Genomic DNA, 23,353 nt, shown 5'->3' on the forward strand with positions numbered 1-23,353 from the left:
TAAGACCTCTTGGCGACAACAGTGATTTTCTACTGACTTTAACGATCAACCTGCCGAGCGATAAAACTTAGCTAGCAGCGTGGACTGTCTTATAAAAACAACAAGATTTAATTTCTTCAGCTTCGCTGCTGCAGCAGGCAATTATTAATTCTCTCTCGGGTGAGATCAAACTTTTTCTAGTTTACAATATATTACGAGAATCGATTGTTGATCTAGCGATCGTTGGATATACGTCCGGACACCGCTGTATCTCGATTTGATTCCGACTCGCTGGCTCCCTCGAATACATCAGCTCCGGTGAATGCATATCCGCGAGTCGAGATTAAACCAGAAAAGAATCGATAATTTCCGTGTGGCGCTCCAATCGATCCTCACATTCATTACCAAAGGGGCGGTTGGAAACCGCGCGCGCGACGGTAGGGGAGAGGGGTGGTTTCGTGTTGTTTCGTCCATTTTTTCTCGTCTCTCTCTCCCCTCCACAGTTTCACCGGAAATATCGACACGGGAGGAATCGCGACGCGGGGAAGATTGGACGGTTCGATAACGGGAACGAGAGGGAGAGAGAGAGAGGGAGAGATCGTGGAAAATTCAGGGGTTTTCAAGAGAGAGAGAGAGAGAGAGAGAGAGAGAGAGGAGAGAATCCGCGACGCGGGCCAGAATTCGTACGCTCTCTCGTTCGATGGAGTCCGGGGCCATTGGCCGACGAGCCGGCGACGGGACGGATATTACCGGCGGCGAACCATCGCGCCTCGTTCCTCCGAACGAGCCCGTACATACACGTCTCTTCCCATTTACGAGTTTAGATGCGAATGATTTCCTGGTTCCCGGAGATCATGCTCTCGAGGTCTGTCTGGTGGCATCTAGAGACACACGATATTCCAATGAGACTGGAGGGTTTCGGGGGAAGAGGCTGTTTCGGCTCTGTTTGCCCCCTTTACGTCGCGCGGCGAGAGGAAATCGTTTTGTCGATTTGACGGCTGGCTGCCGATTTGGTTCTGTTTTAGAATCATTGCGACGAGAATGATTGATTCATGTTTATTATGAGAAACACGATAATTCAACGAGACTGGACGGTTTGAGGGGAAGAGGCTGTTTTAGCTGTTTCCTCCCTCCACGTCGACAATTTACGACGACAAAAATATAAAATAAATAATTTCTAGTTAGAAATGCTTATAAGAAGACTGCTTAATAATTATCTTCGGAAAAGTAGCTACTTAGGGTTAATCGGGGTCAAGGGTCCATAGTATTCTATAATAAAAAGGAAAACAATTTCACACTAAATTATTTCTGTAGTTTGATTAGTGAGGTATAATATGCAATAAGAATATTATTCTACATCCTCATTGTTATCATCATCAGCATCATCATCAAGCTCCTGATCATCGTTGCTTTCATTATCATTACTACAGAAAGTAGGCAATCTTAGCCTTTTTTGATGAATGAAGATAATAACACAAATCAATTACAAATATATATTTATTGTTATGGTTAATCTCTAATACAAAAAAAGATACTACTTACCTTTATTCGTCAAAAAAAGGACAACATATTTTGCTAAAAACTCTTTTACACAAAACAAACTTGACTTGACTTATTTTTGTCGTCGTAATTTAATTATTTGGCCTTATGTGCGGCGAGAGGAAATCCTCCCACATTATGGAAAGAGGGTTGTGGCGGTTTCCCTCCTTACATCACGCAATGCATTTGTCATCCATATTTATTACGAGTAGACAGCGGATTTTATGCGTAGGTGTAAATGAAAACAGTAAAAACATTAGAAGAACTTAAAAATCCAGTTATATTGTTTCCAACTAAGAAAGAAAATAAATTTCTATTTCACTCCAGTTTGTTGCAGTTCAGGTAGAAAACTGGTAGGAGGAAGGCTGTTTCCCTCCTTAGCGTCACGCAATAGGGGAGGAAAGGTATTTTGTCCTTGAACGCGTTCAATGATACATTTTTCATCCATATTTATTATGAGAAGGTTATGAGAGAGGTGCAACGTGACCAATACTTTGAACAAGCAAAGTACACCGTGAATAGCAACCGATGAAATCATCGTAGTAGGTGTATACCGAGAAACGTAATAATTCTCAACCTACCGTAGTTGCACAAAAGTCGACGGCAACGATGACGACACGTGTTACGCCGATCGGAAATCGGCGAGAACATGCTATCCGCCTTTCATGGGCTCGCTGGTGGAGGCGCGCCGGAAAATTATGGTTGTCTACCTGTGCTGTTCCCCTATGTATTCTACTGTGTCTGTATATAGTATACAGAAGATCTTTGAATAGAGAGACGATGGGATTAGATTGGCGACGAGATCATCAGACTTTCGCTAACGAATTGCAAATCCTATCGGTCTGCATTTTTCCGGAGGAACTTCAGTTTGTTGGCTACTGTGTTTATAAATGTTAACATTTTTTTATCGAGCTTTGAGGATATTTTACTCTTGCCTATTTTGTATAGATTAAAGGATAACTATGAACCGATCAAGATAATTAGTCGGAGGAACTAACCAGCCTAATTTTGTCTGTTTCAGCGTGGAGCGGGACCGGCTTCGGCAGCGGGATCGACAGGCCCGCGCGGCGATGTCGGTCCAGGCCGAACAGGCGGCTGCAGGAGGTGGTCCTGACACCAGACACCATCACCATGGCCACCATAACCACGCTCACCATCATTCTAATCCACACGCACTCGCCGCGCCGCTGTTCCACGCTCCCGTCAGGGTATGTCACTACTAATTCTTTCATTTGACAACATGCTACACGCAAGTACACAGTGAAACAACGATAGATTTGTTCACAAAACAATACACAATTCATCCATTGTAAAATTCAGCAATATAGTCAGGATAGTTGTATGAAAGTCTGCGTCCTTTCCCGGTTTCTGATCTAATTTTTCTACGGATTGCTCTCTTACTCCTGTGACAACTGCTACCAAAAAGCTCGCCGGTCTGTTTCACCCGGGAAACAGGATTAACGGATCCCCGGGGACGCTCGCGAGCATCCACTAATTCCGTGGCACGCGAGTAAGGGCGGTTTTTGTCCCGCCACGCTTTCCCAAAATGTATTCCGTGGATGTATTCATTGCGTTAGGCTTTTCGTTGCTGCGAATTAGGGCGAGGGTGATCGGGATACAAATGCGGAGGGAAACACGTTTTGTATTTAAACGGGCGACGGGCTTTAAGACTTGAACGCTATTACCACTGAAAAGAATATTTTATTTGATTGCATTTGCTGAAAATGCATCTAGAAAAATTGCAAATTGCATAGACGTTCGCAGTCTAGTTATTGCCAACGAAAATAGGATCTTATTTGGTACCACTCTCGTAAAATTTGTCTGCAAACATTGAAAATTGCATGAGAACCATCCGCAGTTCACTAATAATACACACTCAGTAAAATTAGTCTCCGTACACCCTTTAAAACAGAATAACTTTTTTTATAATTATGTCAAATGACCTGATGTTTGGTAAGCAATTAGAAGCACTGATTTACTGAGTGACGTGCAAAAATATTTTCTAAAAATTACAATTTACAAGGTTGCATGCAAAAACAAAAAAGGCAATTTTTTAAACTTTTTTATTTGGGCCCTTGATAAAAATTTAAAATGTATGTTTTGTAGATCTATAGTAGTTACACTACTGCTGAATATTTCATCGAGATCGATTGACGTACACACGAGCTACATGCGGTTGAAAATGGTGAAAACAAGACTTTTGATCAGTTTCTGTTTAAAATCCACAGAATCGTACATCTTTTTTTTCCCGCGTCAACCGATTTCGATGAAATTTTCAGTACGTGTATATAACTAACATAGATCTACAAAACATGTATTTTCAATTTCCATTAGGGATCCAACTAAAAAAGTTTAAAAAAATGCTTTTTGTTATTTCTGCATGTAACCTGATCAATTGTAATTTTTGGAAAATCGTTTTTGCACATCATCTAGTAAACCAATGCTTCTAATTGATTATAAAAAATCAGGTCGTTTGGTACAATTATAAAAAAGTTATTCTATTTTAAAGGCTGTACGGAGACTTGTTTAACTGAGTGTACTAAAGTACATCAGCTTGAAAAACACTGTGGGAACGACCCTGTATTCGTTATTCACGGTCGAAGATCAAGAAGAAAACACATTGTAGAACCGGCAATAAAGTTCCCAACGAAATAAGCGTAATGAAACACAAAGATTAATTTTCCACGAACGCAGCGACGTAGTAAAATGAACAGAGTATCGTTTTATCACTCGATTTCCACGGTACACACATTAATGGAAAGTAAAACAGCGCAATCCGTCGAATACGTTCTCCGGGCAGGGTGCTCGTGTTACATAATATTTCATCGTTCCGCGCGCGTAATTATATAAACCGCAATTAACGGCTGATCCTTGGATCGTTGATATTCGACGCGCGAGGAATGAACTTGCCGGAGAGAATATGGTTGTTTTAATACTAGATCCAGCGGGCACTGAAACCGAGGCTCGTCTCATAAAATCTAGAAGACTGAACTCGTTTATTTATTCGACTTCCTGCAATTTTCAATGCAATTTATTGCCATAAAATCGCAGAAAATCCGTTCGCCTAGTCGATCATCGCGATTCGCGTGACGGATGGCGGATCAGTTTTCCGCTCGTTTGAATCTGTCTCCATTCCGTTCGTCAAGCAACTGCACACACAATCTGATGGATCGCACTTATGGTTCCAAAGGCTGTGTACGCGAATCCGTCACGAACCATCGCCGCCACTTTGTTAATATTAAACGAGGCTGTTTGAATCGTCCGCGATGCATCCACGTTGCAATTCACCGGTCAAAGCTGTACAGCTATTTTGTTCGAACGTGTCGCAAACACTCGCGGATAAAACGATTTACCTAATTTCGAGATTCGAGAACGTTTACGAAGATCGTCCGTCGACAGGTGGATTCACAGTGGCTTGCGCGTGGTTTGCAAATATTATACTTTCATCGGCTGCCGTCGGGAAACACGCTTTGTCATCGTTACGCGGATCTTCGCGCGTGCGACAAACTTCGACAGGTTGTTGACTGAATTATGCGAATCACTGCTGCGCGGACGCGTTCCTTTCGTTACTTCGATATACAGAAGTCAACCCCTTGCCGTATTTTAACGAGGCGTGATGAAGATTTAAACAAACTCATTATTCGAAATATTTTCATTAATAAATATGTTGGTATTTATTCAATTACTACACATTTAAGTATTGTATGAGGAATTGTATCAATTTCATATCTGTAAAATGAAGAAAATCATATACAATGAAATTATTGTAGGTCTGGGAGTTAAAATAGTAAAATAGTAAGCATTAAAATAAATGTAACCATACAGAAAATGTAAATTTTCTTTTTTCTTCTACCTTTTCGGGGATGAAGAGACGCTTTGATCACTGTGACTGTAAAGAAAACGTTACAGCAAGGATTTCTCTTCGATATACATATACAGAAGTCGACCCCTTGCCGTATTTTAACGAGTCACAGTCGTGATGAAGATTTTGAACAAACTCATTACTCGAAATATTGTTTTCATTAATAAATACGTTGGTATTTATTCAATTACTACACATTTAAGTATTGCATGAGGAATTATATCAATTTCATATCTGTAAAATGAAGAAAATCATATACAATGAAATTATTCTAGGTCTGCGAGTTAAAATAGTAAAATAGTAAGCATTAAAATAAATGTAACCATACCGAAAATGTAAATTTTCTTTTGTCTTCTACCTTTTCGGGGATGAAGAGACGTTTTGATCACTGTGACTGTAAAGAAAACATTACAGTAAGGAGTTACGTTTTCCCGAATAAATGCTCCGTCCATTTTCACATGAAGATATTTGCATAATTGCACGATCTTCCGAATGAATTAAATTTTTCTTGGTACACTGAACTCTCTGGAAGGATGTTTTAGGCGGTTCTCGATCTCGATAGAAAAACCGAGGATATTTGAGACCAAGGTTTGCCAGAGGCCACGATGCGAAGGTGTTTCGTTGTTCCCAAGTTTCCTCGACTTTTCGGAGCGCTTATATTCCGGTGTCGTCGCTCGTCAGGGTATTAGTTCGTCGTCGCCTCGTTTAGACGCCATATGGCGTCGCCCGGGAGCCTCGCCCCCCGTCGACGGAACATTTGGCTGGTCGTTGGACGTCTTCCGATTACATACAGTCTCCTCGAACGTGGAAGACGAATTTCTGAACGATGCCAGCTGCCTATAAGGTTCACGAAGAGAAATCCCATACCTTAATCTTCTTCCATGGCTCGTAAACATCAGCCTATTCCCCTCCCCCCTACGCGAGCCCTATTTTATGGCTTTTTGAACGGATTCGGTTCCGACCTTTGACGACCGATCGCCACGAGTGAACCCTTATGGCAGCAACTAAAATCTTTCACGAGGTTCAACGAAGTTGTACCGAATGGTTTCAATGCATATTCTAATGCAGATGAATGTATAATTGAAAAACAATGAACACAATGGTTTGAAATAAATTGGAAGTAGCAACGGAAATTGATATACGCGTTACTTGCAGAATGTAGCAGTTCGATATCTTCAGATTCAGCAGTTCTACAGCGATTGGTTCGTGTTGAATGCACGTGTAAGAACGATCTGTAATCGTGTAATCATCGATACGGTTCCACGCATGATCCGCGAATGACCTTTCGAACCTAGCTAGCCTTCCTGTAACTCAACAGGTGTTTCGCGACTTCGCAACTTTCCTAATAACCGTTTTACGAGCACCTCGGCCGCGCACCTGCCGCCTTGCCCAAAAATTTCATTGCTCTCTCTGTGATTTTCTTCTCAACTCTTGTTGGTGCTGCTAGATGAATGTGCTCGACCACTTTCTGGCTCCAGTGTACCTTGTTCTTCAGTTCTTCAAGTTCTTCGACTTCTCTTCTCCTCAATTGGCATGAAGAATGTTTCTTCAAATCGTGAGACTATAAAAATATGAGTATGATCGACAATTTTGTATGTCTCGCCAACGAGAATTCTCATTGAATTTGTACAAATTTATTCAGAGCAAAATATTATTTACTTTTACGTATTTTAATCGCATTTGGAAAAAATACCACAGTAATAGGTACATTTAATTTAATAATTTCAATAGAAAATTGATGCAGACTCTTGTAAATGTATTGTTTTCTCTAGTAGTTGACCGTAGGAGTTACGAATAAATTTTGAAAAGGATAGGATAAAATGATAAAATGAATATTAGAACGGTGAAAAGGAAACGACAGGGAAAGGAGGCGTCCACTTTTAAGTCGGCTGTAAATAAATTTCGCAGTGACATCGCTCGTAAAACACGGACCCCCGTGTTACGTTTATTACGGTGTGTGCTCGGCTCGTTATTGGCTAGGAGAGCAACAAGTATTATACCGTATTGCACGTACTATAACGCCGGAGCCATACAAAAAACTATACGAACGGCCGGGTTTTATCGCGGCCCGGGATAATGATGATTGCACGCGCTGCCGAGGGGATTAGCGGCTTTTACAACTTCTAATGCGACTCGCATGAGCGGACCGTGAAAGCCGACGCCCGGGTCACTTGTGACTTCGCACAGCAGAGTGTGCCCATGAAAAAAAAAAGGAAATAATTTACCGTTTTCAAGGCGTATGATTTTCTGTAAACCGAGAGCGGAATTTTCGCTTGATCGACGCTGCCTCGTAAAAATGAATTCTTTACGCGTCGAATGGCTTGTGTTTTTGTAATTGTAAACGTTCCGTGACGTAACGGGAACTTTCCGCGGCCGGTGTGATGTTAACGCGGGCTTGAACGTTTATTAATAGGATCTTTAACGAGCCCGCTGTCGCGGGAAGCGGCTCGGCCATTTTCTTGTCGATGATAACCTCGGGGATAGCTCTACTGGATTATATCTGCCCATAGTTATGAAAGTGGTCCAAGTCAAAATTTGAAAACAATGAGTTTGTCAGTTATTCCACACTACAATGTTTTAAACTAAATGAATTCAAAATGTACCTTTTAGAATATTGTCAAAAATGAACAGTTAGATAGTGCTTATTATTTCAACATTATGTGGAATTCATTTAGTGTTATATTTATGCATTATCAATTTCGATGTATGAAATCCAGGGCAAAATAGAATATTTCAAACCCTTTGTTCATTCGGTGATTGCTATACAATTTATCATGCTGAAAAGAAATTAAAAGTTATGTAAAGATATGTTGTTCTGTAAAGATAAAAGATACATATGTTCAAAGTATCATCTCAATTCATTATGTATAAATACAGTTTATTCAAGTTTATTTAGACTGTTTTATATCCACATTCAATTACGAAATATTTAATAGCCGGTGACACGAGATAGCCTGTGTGTAAAATTGCCGGCCAACAATGTGTTAATGTATTTACATTTCCTTTAAATATCTCGAAACAAGAAATGACTATGACTCGACAGCGGATTTTATGCAAAATGGAAATTTTCTACCGGATTTGCACCAAACTAGAGCGAACTAGAAATTTACTTCCTTTTTTAATATACAGGGTGTCTCAGCTGAAGAAGGCCACCTAAATATCTCCTTTATTTTTAATGGAACAAAAGATATTTATGGCATAATTTAAATGGTATCGAAGGAGGAATATCACAGGAGAACAATTTTTATTTGTCCGGTTATTTTTTATCGGGAAAACTTTTTTTTTTTAATTCCATCTCTTATAGTGGCTGAAAAATACATTTGAATATGCTTAAGTCATAACGAGATGGAATAAAAAAAAAGTTTTCCCGATAAAAAATAACGATGACCTTGAAAAACCCATGAAAAAAACACCGGACAAATAAAAATTGTTCTTCTATGATATTCCTCCTTCCATCTAAATTATGCCATAAATATTTTTTTGTGCCATTAAAAATAAATTCAGCTGAGACACCCTGTATAACAGCATTTTTAAATTTTTCTAATGTTTTTTCCGTTTTACATTACGCCAATCAATTTTGTAATAATTACATAAACTCCGCTGTTCTCATGAAATCGAGATTGTCCTCGAATCAAAGAGCTCATTCAACACGCTACAAAATACATCGTAGCGCGAAGGGGTTGAAAACATTTTCACGGCTCTCGTAAACCTAGTGTTAGAGGACTTCCAGGCAACAGAAGGCAGCGTTAACTATTAAAAATCGCGCACTGGCAACAACCTTTGCAGCAGAGCTAGTTTCTGGTTGGTTGTTGTCGCAGCGCATTACGTCGGCCGGTATCGCGGAAAAAGCTGTCCACCCAGTGTGCCATTTTCATCCCCCGCGCCGAGCTCGCTCTAAATCACAAGTTTTCGCGGTGCGAGCCGCCGCTACATGGAAATGCAAATGCGCGCCGTTAATCTCGGTAATAAATACGCTCTCGGCGCGGCGCGGCGCGATGTGTGCTCGAGAGAGCTCGCGGCTTTTCCTCTGCGCTCTTATTCTGTCCGGCGTCTTTATTCGGGATCGTTCTCTCTGTCGATCTTTCGCGAAAAAAATTCCGTGCAATCGGCCGATAAAGGTCGTGGTCGCGCAATTTTACGAGCCCCCAGTCGAACCCGTGCCGATTTATAGGCGTTGTCCGCTCGCTTTCCGCTTCGGATTCGCCGTTCTTGTATGTTTGCTCCGACGCTTGATTATTGACGACTAGACCGCGGATTTTGATGAGAATTGTGCATTAACTAATCCTGAAGTATTAGATGATTTCATAGTTTAGATTTTAATTTGAAATTTTCCTTCAATTTTAAATTTTATATTAAATCACAAAAGTTCAATTTTAAAGAATACAGCTTTATTAATCAATTATATCAATTTGTTTACACTCCGCCGTGCAGTACAGTTTGCAATCATCTGATATTTCCATTTTATATGATTTTCTTGATTCGATCGATGTAAAACTGATACCATACCTCGTCCAGTACTTCCAGTAGTTTGTTAAAATATTAATTACGTTTAGTAATTGATTGAATACATATTTAGCAATGCAACGAATATTTTGAATAATGGTATTAGAATAAAAAAAATTTCCTCTTTTAATCATTTCGATGAATCGGAAATATACCAACGTCACTCTAATTCTCATACTGAATTTTCCACAGCAACGATTTAAACGATATTTATTGGTTCGTATTTTTGCTGGCATTGCCAAAGAACAATGGAGCCATAGTGAACGTGGAAAAATCGGTGAAGCACAGCCAGCTCTAAATGGAGTCCTCGATCGCGGAGCAGTTCACATTCGTAAAGCCGAGACGCTGTCTAGCGGAAGGTTCTGCCTGGCGATCGACTGGAGAAATTAATGGGACGCTTCTGTGATCCTGGACTCCATTAGCGGATCGCTTCGAGTTGCTTTCGATGGTCGCATGGCTTATTCAGAAGTTGCTGTTGAAAGATTTAGCTGTGTCTCGCGGAACGCTGCGATGGACGATAAAGAATTTCCATCTTGATCTTCGAATTGATTGTAATTTGTTAAAAATTCGAATGAAGTACTTCCTCTCGGATTTTGATGAATTTCAAATATGTGAACAGTGTGAATGTGCCGTTACAATTTCGATAATTGTGAAATCCGGCAGTGATTCGGTAAGATCGATGGATCATCGCAACACCGAAACGGGTCGCCGTTAATTGCGTGTCGCGAGTCCTTTTGTCCGTTGCATAACGAGCGGAATGAAACGCAATCGTCGGCGCCTTCTGTCGCGGTTGCGATTCTATTAATACAGACAGGGAACGTTGTTCATTGCCACCGCTCGGAAGAAGCCTCGTGCGAGAAACGATCAACAACAAGCCCGAATATCGCCGTTGTTCCCAAGTGTTCTTATCTTTCTCCCTCTCTCGAAACCGGTGTAGTACGGATCGTGGACTGACCTATTTCCGGCGGAAAATTAATGAACGAAGAACCAGGCGTATTCGAGCCGGATACAAACGGTTCGACAATTATTCGGTTGCAGAGGCGAAATTAAACGAATATTGTACGATGGCCGCCGAGGAGAAGACGACTTCTGCTTGAATCGATGCGAATTTTCGCTTGCGACCGTGTAATCGGCACCCCGGGGCCTAACGAGTACGTGACGCCGGCTAATTAGGTTAATTGAAGGCGCGAGACACGCCGACGTTGACGTTCTACCCGTGTCCTACTCCTAAACGATTGCGGCTCGCCCCCTGCGACCCGGTTCTTCGCGATTCTGATCCTCAGGATCCTTTGTTATTCATCGAATGTCCGGAGAAAGCTGTGCCAGACTTTGTTTAAGCGGTAGCGCCGCCATTTTGGGTCGAAAAAACCCCAAACAAATTTTTTCTTGTAGGTACGATAAGATAGATCCTGGCAGAAGCAGAAACTAAATTGAATGTTGTTTCTTCACTTAATGATTTGAATCGAGGAGAAATCATATATTGACATCTTCATTTTTTTTTTAAATTTCTCAACAATTTTGTATTTTATCTACTCAATTTTCCTATGAATTCATAAAGATCCGCAGTCTAGTTCGAAGGAAGGTGAGCCAGACTTCGAAAAGAAATTGTTCAAAAGTACTTGAAGATAGATTAACATTATTTTCTTACATTGAAAAGAATCGTTTAATTCATTGATCCGAGAAACCAATATTTCTATACTGAAAGAAATTGCTCGATTCATCGATGTTTTTAGGCCCCCCACTGTGGCCATACTCGTTAGCGTAATCCCTTTTGGAGGGCGTCGCGCCCTCAGCAATTTGTCCACGGGCCAGTCTTTTTGCGAACCCGAGATAACCTGTGGGAGAACGCAAACCGTGTTTCGCTTAATCGCGAATTCTTCTTTTCCCGGTTTCGTACTACTTTACCCTCGGATGATACTGTCTCTGGCAGTCCTTAGGGATTCTTTTCGCGAAAGTGCATGCATAATATCTCCGGTTTTTCGAGCTATGGAACAGTATCTATTCAAGTCACTGTACAAGTATTTTCGTTTCCGGATTGGATTCTTGTTAATCTCGAATGTGTTTTCTTCCTATCGTCGCTTCGGGAACCAATCTGTGTTTTTAATCGTGCGGCAGAGATCGATTGTATATAATATTTTTCTTTATCTCTGGGGGATTGATAACGGATCCACTTGCTTCGAATTGATTTATTTCTGTACGGGAAATTAATCTTATTGCTCGATGTCGACGGAGTTTTGAAAGACGCGAGCAGATTCGATTAACGATGCGATTGATCGAGAATTTAAAACGAGAGTTCAGGTAGGAGACGATAAAGAACGACAGTTAATGAAAAGGTTAAAAATATTTTGTGGTTCGATTGTTTTCATTATTACTTTTCTTTATCTTTCTACGAATTAAATACTCCTGAATTCTTTTTTTTAATCGATTCAATCGAGCTTCCTATAATTTTCTACCGCATTTGTTTATTTCTTTCGAGTCTCAATACACAATTGATTATTTTCCACACACACACACACACACGTTGTATTATAGTCTATACTCTACAGAATATAATCTGCAGGCAGTAGTATAATGTTTCTTACGTCGCTGATTTCAGATTCTAAATTGTAGACTTATTACCACGCTTATATTAGCTTGCCGAGTTGTTGTATGTGTCAAATCTTGTAATCGAATTTTAAACCACTTCCCGATATGCTACAGACTTGAAACTTTAAACATAGCTTAGGACTGGATAACAATGCAATATTAAAAAACAAATTTTTTTAAAAAACTATGCGTTTAGGAGAGAAAGATGTTTATATTAACCGTCACACTTTGTCACGCGACGCTTCGGTAGTACGTGATCGCGTTCAGCGATCCCCACTCCGCGCGCCAGCGCTCCCTACTCCAGACGTCGTCTCTCGGAGTCATCCCTTCATTCTATCTCGCGTATTTCCATACCTTGCGTTTCTATATCTTACTATTTCACACCACTATTACTAAATCTTGCGTTCCATTTAAAAAAGACTCTAAAAAGTAGAAAATAGAAAACTTTTTCAAAACCACGCTTATATTAAATTGCACTAAAGAGGAGAAAATAATTTTTTTTAGACATTGATGACTATGAATAGAAGCGTGGAGTGCCCACGAAGATTACGTCAACATAATTTAGCGCTCCACGCTTTTATTTATAATCATCAATGTCTAAAAAAATTATGTTCTCCTTCTTAGTGCATTTTAATTAAGAAGACAATTGGAGAAAGCAAGGTAGAAGCAAAGTATAAATAGTACTATAACTTCATCTGAATCTCAAGGTTGGACTATACATAGACAAAGTATACAGGTAGTAAAACTGTGACATCTTCGTTCCAACTTTTATTCCAGTAGTTTAGCTAACTGAAGTTCAAGCTAACTAATGTTGCAACAGAAGAGGGGGAAAAGGAGAAGCGAATTGTAGATCAAACTTTAAATACCGTAAATATTCTAACTGCTTCGTCCTTCAGTGGTGAGAACTAGTTTAGTAGCGTGAATTTTGATTTTGTACGAATTTTTGGGGCTGAAATTCCGCACTGAACGCGTCAACACATCATAGATCGTCCTATTGTTCGCGCATTCTGTGTTTGCCGACAGTAGCAACTTTGTTCAAGGAATTACCAGCGGCAAACGTAACGAACAAAGTTCAGCAATCCCCGGCTCCATGAAACAGCTCACCGTGGAAATCGTCGACGACGACGGCGACTGTCCCTGAAACGAGTACTGCGATCGTACAAAACACTGCGCACACGGGTTCACGGGTGAAATATGATTCTACCGAACAAAGAAACATTGTGCTTTCATCGGTGCACAATGTAAACAACGAGCACTTGTAGAACAATGATCAAATTGCCGTATTGTAGACAGGTACACACGAGCTGCACGACAAACGAGTCTCTCGCTCGAAGAAAATCGTCCGCTTACATTTATCGCGGACACTTAAACGCTGGTTGCGAACGATATTGTTTTATTTTCTAGTGGACAACGGATTTGTCCGTTCGAGGGGTAATTGTGCATTTCTATGCGACGGAGACTAATTATTTCCCCGTATCCACGGGATTATTAAATTAACACTGGAAGTTGATAGTAGGAGACGCTAATAATTCTTATAGCATTATTCAAAATATTTGTTGTATTATTAAATTTGTATTCGATAAGTTACTAAACCTATTTAAGATTTTAATAAACTACCGAAAGTATATTTTACGTGGTAATTTAAGAAAATTATATAAAATGGAAATATTTCAGGCCGGAAGAAAAATTCGGTTTTCGAATTAGAATAGCTCTGAGTGCAAAGGTTGTCGAAATCGGTAAAAATCGTTTAGAGGAGCGAACGACGATAAAGAACTTTGTATTCTGTGGAATTCGCGCAAAGGGCAGAAGGTGTCGGTTTTGCATCGAGGGCGGCAGATTTTCTTCCGCGTGTCGCGCCAAAGAAAGTTGCACGTACGGGAGATTTCTATGCGAACCCGTTCCGAACCTGTTTACGAGCGTGCTATCCGCGCGTGCACGTAACAAGCGTAACTATTCGATAACTGCGATTTACTCTTCTGGAAAACCTGCACGGAGAGCGCGCGACAGACACGTGATCTGCTGCATCGCAGCCTGAAAAATTCTGTAAAACCGAACTAGTTAATTTGTTAGGTTGGAGGGAAAGTTCTGTCGTGTTTGAGCTGAGCAGGTAATTTTGCTTGTAACACAAAACGAATGATGAGAAGTTGAGACGTGTTATTCTAAAGGTACTCTCTTAATATAACGTCAAAATTAATTTATCACTTCGTTCAAAGTGTTGCCTGAGAGACTGCGCAATTATGAATGCTGAGGAAGACGTACAATTTGAATTTAATTAAATACGTAAAAGAGTTGTTTGAAGGATTTTCGAAAGGTGGCGACGAACTGCAACGACTTAGTTGACTGCAATGATTTCAATCGTGGAGAATTTCGAATTGCACGTTTCTGGACATCGATTAGCTCCTTCGCGGTCTAATTATAAAATGAGAAAGTCTCGTTTAGTGTCCCAGATCGCGTGCAACGAACGCATAAACATCCCCGGTCGCCATTCCTACGACTCCGTGCGACGAAACTTTGAAACAAAAGGAAGTCGCCTGGGATTCCCTCGATACAAGCTCGCCCGCAGACCTGGAAATTTATAGTTCACCATGTAGTTACAGTTGCACATTGCAGTTTGAAACTGGCGCAGTCCGTTGGTATCGAAGAGCCACGAATTCATCAACCCTTCCGGGTTGTTGCATCAACTTTACATCGACCAACCAACTTTCAACCGTTCGCGTCTAGCTTGCATACAGGCTTGCATTGCTCGAAATTGCGCTCGATATCGAAACTGAAAGACCAAGAGAGAAAGACAGGAGTGTGTTATACGCGCTTGAGGAATGCAAGGGCTGGGAAAGAGACGGGAAGAATTTCTTTCGAGTTCTCGCAACTTGACACCTGTGCGAGGGAGTTGCACTCCCTATCTCTCGGCTGCAGCTTTCAAGGTGGCAGAGTGCATTTCCACCTGCCTGCGTCGGTAAACACCTACGTGGACCGGGAACGAGACGTGTGAAACGACTCTTATCCGGAAATAAAACGCGACTTTTTCTACCGAACGACGCACAGTGGGATAGTTGCCCCGAAAATGCGGTGAAAAGTCGATTTGAAAAATTGTACAAAAATTATGAAACTTTTTTTTTATTGTGCCAATGAAACCTATTATTAAGTTTGTTTCAGCTTTTACAATTATACATTAGGCTTACAGTTCGTGTACAATTACAGTCTTAATAATCGCCAGGGGTGAAGTTTGCAGTCCGTTTACAAACTGAAAGATAAATTCGCAGCCTTTAACATTTGGTTCTGCAAAGAATAGGTCTGCTTTTAATGGTAGAAAAAACTTAATTTTGCGCAGGTTATTTACTAATTTAATTGTTTGGGAATCATATAGACGGCACTGCCATAGAACATGATCTAATTGTAAGTCCACGAAGTTATAATTACACTTACAATTTAGATCATTGACAATATTTACTCGATACAGAGAGGCAGCGAGATTATAGTGATTGGCCCTGATACGGTTTATTGTGGATATAAAACCCCTTTTGATGTTTGTGAAACTTTTGTTTCTTGAGTTAGTTGAATATCTGGGGAACAATCTATCGATATTCGTTTTCTCATTCAGATATCCATAAAGCACTGCGATTTGTCGGGAGTTTAAAATTCTGATAACACGCTTTGCTCTCTCAACGAATGAAAATGCTGTGAAAAGTTAATTTTTAAAATTGTATGTAAATTGTGAAACTTTTGTTTCCCGAGTTAGTTGAATGTCTGGGGAACAATCTATCGATATTCGTTTTCTCATTCAGATATCCATAAAGCACTGCGATTTGTCGGGAGTTTAAAATTCTGATAACACGCTTTGCTCTCTCAACGAATGAAAATGCTGTGAAAAGTCAATTTTAAAAATTATATGTAAATTGTGAAACTTTTGTTTCCCGAGTTAGTTGAATGTCTGGGGAACAATCTATCGATATTCGTTTTCTCATTCAGATATCCATAAAGCACTGCGATTTGTCGGGAGTTTAAAATTCTGATACCACGCTTTCCTCTCTCAACGAATGAAAATGCGGTGAAAAGTCAATTTTTAAAATTGTACAAAAATTGTGGAACTTTTGTTTCTTGAGTTAGTGGAATATCTGAGGAACAATTCATTCATGTCTTCATAAAGTACAGTGTTGCCGCGATTCTTGTGAGAACCTCGTGGGTATCGAGTCTCAGGAAACGAAATGGTATTTTTACGTGTGTGTGTGTGTGTGCCGAACATAGATTTCTTGGATAACTTTTCCAAGTGTAAACGACGATCCTGGGTAAACAACGGAGCTAAGTGTACTGTGATTTGTCGGGAGTTTAAAATTCTGATAACACGCTTTTCCTTCTTAAGGAATTCACATACATTTTAAACTTATTTACATAAATTGAATAGATTTTTGTTTTATAGAAGTATTTTTAGCTAAGTGTACGGTATAATGTGATATAAATAAGAAAAATTGTATTCCGAGAGATTTTCCGTCTGTTAGCCTCTATTTTCGGATCTCGGACAACGGGACCCGGATCCGTTTCGACTCTGAGTAAAAAATTCCCATCTTCCAACAGCAAGTATCACAAAATTGCTTAATAAAATGCGACCTCACAACTAATGATAAAAATTTCAATCGGTGTTTCCTGGGCAGAGATAGAGTCGTAAATACATTATACAGTGTCCCATGATCGTTAGTAATGGATCTATAGACGGTCTGTTCGCCGCGAAAGTGCAGTAGTGTACAGACCGGTGACGTGAACTCTAACAAATCGCTGGAATACTTACTGGAACTTGCTCGACGGATGATTAACGACTTTACGCCAAGTATTTCACGAACTATTCTATCCGCTCCGGGAAAGTTGGACCTTGAAAAACTATGGATTACCAGGCTGCCTGGTTAGATCGTCAGACCCGTTTACGAGGCAGATCACGAATTGAAGTAGGTAGCTGCTATTAGATTGTTGGGCGTGAGATGTCCGATTTGTATCAGTAGCGTTAAACAAACTTAGGCTGTTTATAACTTTGCTATTGCATTAAGGTCGCGATCTAGATTCCTGAGAATCTCCACGATCACTGTCCCTTCGCCTACCTCCTCCACTGGGAGGCAACCCCGCGAGGGGCCAAGAAGCTCGAGTTTACTATTCCTGCTCGGAACAGGCAATGGAAGCTGGATCGCGACTTTACTGTAAATCAAAGTTTCCCAAACTTTTTCTCTGATGGAGAACTTTAAGGGTCTTGACGGAGCATCTTGTGTATAATTTGAAGGATAGGTAATGACTGGACTGCGGATCTTTATGCATTTATGAAGAAATTAATTGGGTGAGATATAAAACAGTGATGGATTAGTAAAATCCAAGAATACTGTAGTGTTGTTTTGTAACGTAACAAAGTCATTAAGGGAAGAAATCAATTTTTAATTTATCCCTGCTTTCCACAATCAATGCAGAATATTTTTATTCTGCATAAAGATCCGCAGTCTAGTAATGACACATAATCAATAAATCTTTTCAATAAATATTTTCCCGGCGTACAGTTTAGAAAACTCTGGTGTAAATTAATAGCGAAGGCACGCACATAGAAACTGGCGATGGCAGACAGCAACGGATCCTCGCCGTTGCAATTGATAGCGATTCGAGGCTCGTGGGACAGTCGTCATCGAACGGAAAATCGGTCCGGGGGGTTTCGGTGCTCGATTCTCGCGGGGATTCCGATGGCTCGTCGCTTCTTCGTTCCGGTTCTATCGATCGCGAGAGACAGAGAGTTCGATTGGCTTTCGTGTGGCAGCCCGTAATGAATTTCCAGCTGCCAAAACGCGCGACGAGCATACGATCGCTATTTGTCGTTGGTCCGTGGGGGTCGAGGCGCGCGTCGCGTCGATCCGATATATCGGACGAGAACCCCCTTTTCGTTCTGTACGATGGACATCGTCATCGGCCAGCGTGCAGAGAGTCATTAAACCACGCTCTCTCCCTACCGGCAAATTATGTAATCCACCAATCGATACATTCCGCGCGAATTTATTGTCGATAGCCGCCGCCAGCACCGGTGCATCGACCAAAACCGATATTCCGTTGTCGACGCTCGGAACAGGGAAACTGACAGGCTTCCGGCTCCGGAAATATTATCGGAAGGCCAAGGCTCCCTCGCGAAAGCTGTTCTTACTGTCAGAAATTGCTCGAGAGGGACTGGATGCATTTTCCAATGCGCCTTCGAGGTGTCGATCGACCCGTCGATCTTTCAGATTCAGAGATTCGCTGGGATTTCTTTTTCATCGGGGCCAGATGCTGCGGTAAACAAGTTTGTAGATGTTTATTTTCGGGAGCCTTCGGAAAATTCTCTGGAACAAAGATCGAGGCATCGTCGATCATCTGCGGAATGCCAGTATGGTGGCTCAGCCGAGTCCCCAGGCCAACAACCCACGATTCTTGCGATTAGTATCGCGAATTCGCGGTTGCGCGAGTGGGGGAGCAAGAATCCCGAAGGCGGAGAGTAGCAAGAGCAAAGCAGAGACCTTGAGAGCCACGCTTAGTCGAGCAACGAGAGTCGGGAAGACGGAAAGCTTGGCGGAAAGAGAATTAGAGAGGGAGAGAAATAGAGAGAGAGAGAGAGAGAGGAGAGAGAGAGAGGTGAGGAACACGGAGAGTACAATCGTGGTGAAACTAGCCCAACCTATAATCTGGCGCACGACTAGATCGCGTGTATATACGCGATCACGTACACAGTATAACAGACGTTATTGTGCCCTAGTGTTCGCGAGCACGGGATGAGAGAGAGAGACAGAGAGAGAGAGATAGATAGAGAGCCACGCGCAAATATACACCCACACGAGAACGAATGCCGGGATTACGTAAACCACCAGGCGGGTATAATGCGATCAAACGACCTACAAATCACGGGCTTCGCTTTCCGCTTAACGCGAGAACACGACTTAATCCTATAGACGATCGGTAGACGATCGGATGATCGCGAGAGACAGATCTACCCGCCACTCGGCGAAGAATTAACCCGCGACGGAGAAACGCCCACGCGTGATCAATAAGAACGACCAGCGATCGATAGCTCCGACGAGTAGACTGCGGATCTTTTCATGCGAAATAAAAATTGTTGCCATCAATTGCGAGCATTCGGAATTATCTTGCATTTATACTTAAACTCCAGAATCAAGTATTTCCTGATCCTCCATTTTATGCGTATACAACTGATGCTAGACTGCGGATGTTTATGCAATTTCGAAAAAATGCAACAGCCTTTGTGGATCTAAAACGAATAAAAATCGTGTAATAAATTCTATGGAGAATGTTCTAGGATTTTTTGAAAATTTTCTAAATTTTTAGTAATTCGTTAAATACAAACAATTGTAGTGGTTAGTCGGAGTTAATTTTCCTTGAGCGTGCAAACGGTCTGCCAATTCCGTTCGATGGCCGAGCACAAAGTCGCAGAAGCGTTCGATCCGCATTTCCTTGGTCTCTGCGCGTGTCGATGCGTGTCGTACGTGCGTGCACGCACGCATGCATGCAGTATGCACACAGTGCATGCCGCAGTGGCCGTCTTCGCCTCTCGTTCTCGTCTCTGACCTCGTTTTCACCGTAGCTGTCGGGCCGACTAATCGGATGGCAGACGTCGGTCGGAACTCGCTGAGTTAAATTCCTCGCGGTTACGTCCGACCGAGAGAAAGAGAGAGGCGGGTTTTCAGCTTGAACCCGCTTCAAACCTGGGTTCGCACTCTTCTCTCTCTCTCTTTCTCTCGCACTGGTTCGCGGTTCTTCTGTTTTCCCAGGCAGGAAAAATTCGGATAATCCGCGTTTCGTCGCCGCACCGCGGATACGATCGTTCGACGCTAACGAGCACACGTCCGCGCGGTATTCGAGAATTGATTTTTTCTCTTCCTTCACTGTCTACCACGCTTTCTAGCTTCCATGCTGTGCACCTGCATATTCGGCCTGTTACCTGCATTGTTTCTCTGATACTGTGTTCAAAGCGGTTATTCCCGATCAAATGTACATATTAATTCGTCCCGCTCACAGTGGATCAATGTATTGTTATTACTAGACTGCGGATCTTTATGCGTTTACAGCAGAATTGAGTAGATGAAATTCAAAATTGTAGGAACATTTTAAAAATTGAAGTTTCATATTTATGCTTTCTCATCTATCAAAATTATTGAGGGGAGAAAGAACATTCTGTTCGGTTTCTACCTCTTGGAATCGACGCAGACAATTTTTACTTACTTAGCCTTATTTTAAATCGTATTCAATATGCAAAATCAAAGTACGCGTTTTAGAAATGCAGTTTCGCATTTTTCAACATTTTTTATGCGGTTTCATTTCAATCGTCATTCATTTGCCCGAAATATAACAAAATCATAGAACAAAATGTCATAAAACTTATTCTGAATTGTAAAAAACTGGGCTTTATTTTCCCTTGAGAAACAGGACGACTTAATATGTAACTGCATTCTGGAGCCAAGCAATTATTGTATATCCCAGGATTAATTTATGTTTTCACTCGTTCCCGCCCTACAGACCTGTAACTCACAATCATATCTACTGCTTCAAAGCTTCACAAAAAAATCGGCGGGAAATAAAACGCGCAAAACAAACGTTCTCGATCGATGTCGGTTCTCGGCTCGCTCCCGTTTTCCTCTTGATCTTCTAATTTTAGCGCTCGGGACACGTTCATTAATAACGTCTGGTCGAGCCGGAGGCAGCATCGGCGGTTTCGTAACTGCGAGAAATAAATCGATCGCTGCGTTTTTTCCGCGATCGACACACGCGGTATTCCCTCGCGCGAAACAGAGACGGTTCTCCTAACACGCAACAGGAATTACCTCTACGGCGTGCAAGCGTGCGCTCTCGTGTCTGACTTGGAATTCCAACCGGTCGCACGGAAAATGACAAACGACCGGCAACACCGAGCGAGGAATAACCACCGTGAGAGTGAGAGAGAGAGAGAGAGAGAGAGAGAAAGAGATTGGCTGATAGTGAGACGGCGCACGCGCGCGTTCCGCTCGTGGGAATGCTTGGATCAAATTGAAGAGGAAAACGAGCGATCATTTCGCTACGATGGACGAAACCTTCCTCTACAATCCTTGCCTCCCCTCTTCCTTCAACATCATGAGTTTCAGCATTGTCTTTTGGAAAAGTGACCATAAGTTGCCTATCCTGATCGAAATCATAAATGGTTCTGTGTAAATGTATATTCGTACACAATTTTCCTGCTTGCAGATCTGCAATCTTCTAATTGACTGATCAAATATAAACATTTTACAGTAGTTCTTCGACTCCTGCGGCCAATTCGTTCCAGCGCTTTCCGCGCAAGTCGAATAGTACTCATTCGGAAGGAAAATTCAAACAAACCAACTATGTTTATGCATTTATGACTTGTAAAGATTTTCAAAGAATGCTGGAGTATTAAATTCAACAGAACTGAGTACGATTTTTATTGATTTCGGATCTGCTATTACTAGACAGCGGATCTGTTTACAAAATACAAATTTTCTACGTGAATTATAACAGTCTGGAGTGAAATAGAAATTTGTCTTCTTTCTTAATATATTTAATTGGAAAATAGAAGTTTATTTGGTACCGCATTCTTAAAATTTGTCTACAAAAATTAAAATCATTTAAAAATGGCTGAATGCATGCGCTGTACACAAGCAAACATTTAACTTCGCTTCTGTCACATTTCTAATTTTACAGTTCGGAATTGCTCTTCTGATTCGCTTCTAAGAATTCGCGTAAATCGAGGATCTGCTGTGACAAAAATTATGTCCGTTTCTAAAAATGATTTCTTCCGAGGTTGAGCGAGGCAAACAACACACTTTCCCGGCAAGCATCGCGCTTTGCGAAGAAGCATTTCCTTGGCCGAATATTTCAAATCCGCGAGGCCGCTCGCCAAACATTGTCGCGCATACGTAATCGGAAACTCGCCGCGTTTCCGAGTTAAATCGAGCATCGTCGAGACCAACCACTATACCACTCGATAAACCTCTCTCTCTCTCTCTCTATCTTTCGTTGGAATCTCTCGTAATGACTCGAATTCGTTTCGAGTGCAGGGGATGGTTTATACAGGCTGCTCTCGGCTGCATCCCGGAAACGGTCTCTCCTTTCCGACGTTTTCCCTTACGCGGCTTTTAAGTTTTGGATTTCCAAGATTGCAGACGCTGCTGCCGGCAGCCAACCCCTAACCCCCAACCCCCAGCCTCTCGCCTACTACATTATTCAAATCTGTCGCAAGAAGAATCTCGGGGTGAATTTTAAAGGGATGAAGAAGTCGAAGAGTGGCAAACATTCGCTCTTGCCGCTACCCTTTGCCTTTTCGTTCGGTTCCTCATCGTTTCCTCGACCCTTTCGCGAGATCCATCCCTCCACTGGTTTCGCGAATTCCGTTCTCCTTTTTTTGCGAGTTTCTGTCGGCACCCCGTGTTTTTCGGCAGTGTTTGGACTATCGACGATGTGGAAAAAGCCATACTCTTCCCCACTCTCCCTGAACTAGGAATCTTATTCATTCATGACAAAAATGGGACGATGAAAATTGAGAAGACACAGAGAAAAAGTTGTGCAAAGAGAAAAGTCACTTTCTTACAACAGAAGCGGACAAGAAGTCTTCTGCTTCTTCTTTATCTTATTTGTCCTGCTTTAAACGTAAGCTTTACTACACAAAATCGTTTCACAGGGCTCGTTTTGTTAAAACGAAGCTGCATGTATGTACAATATAATGTTTTCAGTAAAAGTATTCTAATTACGTCAATTAAAATCGTCTAATGAAGCAGTGTCAACTGGGCAAGTATTTACGAACGCTTCCCAATAAAAACGTTCAAACTACATTCATTAAAAGTGTTTAATTCACGCTCGCTGCCAACTGTATAACTTGCTATACACGTGAATTAT

At 41.5% G+C, this 23,353-nt stretch overlaps 1 protein-coding gene across 8 annotated transcripts in view; it reads left to right on the forward strand.

Annotated features, from left to right (window-relative positions):
• Window positions 1-23,353, forward strand: part of Lilli (AF4/FMR2 family member lilliputian) — a 292,861-nt gene that overhangs the window by 148,613 nt on the left and 120,895 nt on the right. For all 8 annotated transcript variants that reach the window (XM_076426703.1, XM_076426705.1, XM_076426706.1 and 5 more), the window contains one exon: window positions 2,540-2,726. In XM_076426703.1, the coding sequence (XP_076282818.1) occupies window positions 2,540-2,726 (187 nt within the window). The remainder of the gene's footprint in view (window positions 1-2,539; window positions 2,727-23,353) is intronic.

The sequence above is a fragment of the Lasioglossum baleicum genome, chromosome 6 (assembly GCF_051020765.1).
Source record: "Lasioglossum baleicum chromosome 6, iyLasBale1, whole genome shotgun sequence".
NCBI lineage: Eukaryota > Metazoa > Arthropoda > Insecta > Hymenoptera > Halictidae > Lasioglossum > Lasioglossum baleicum.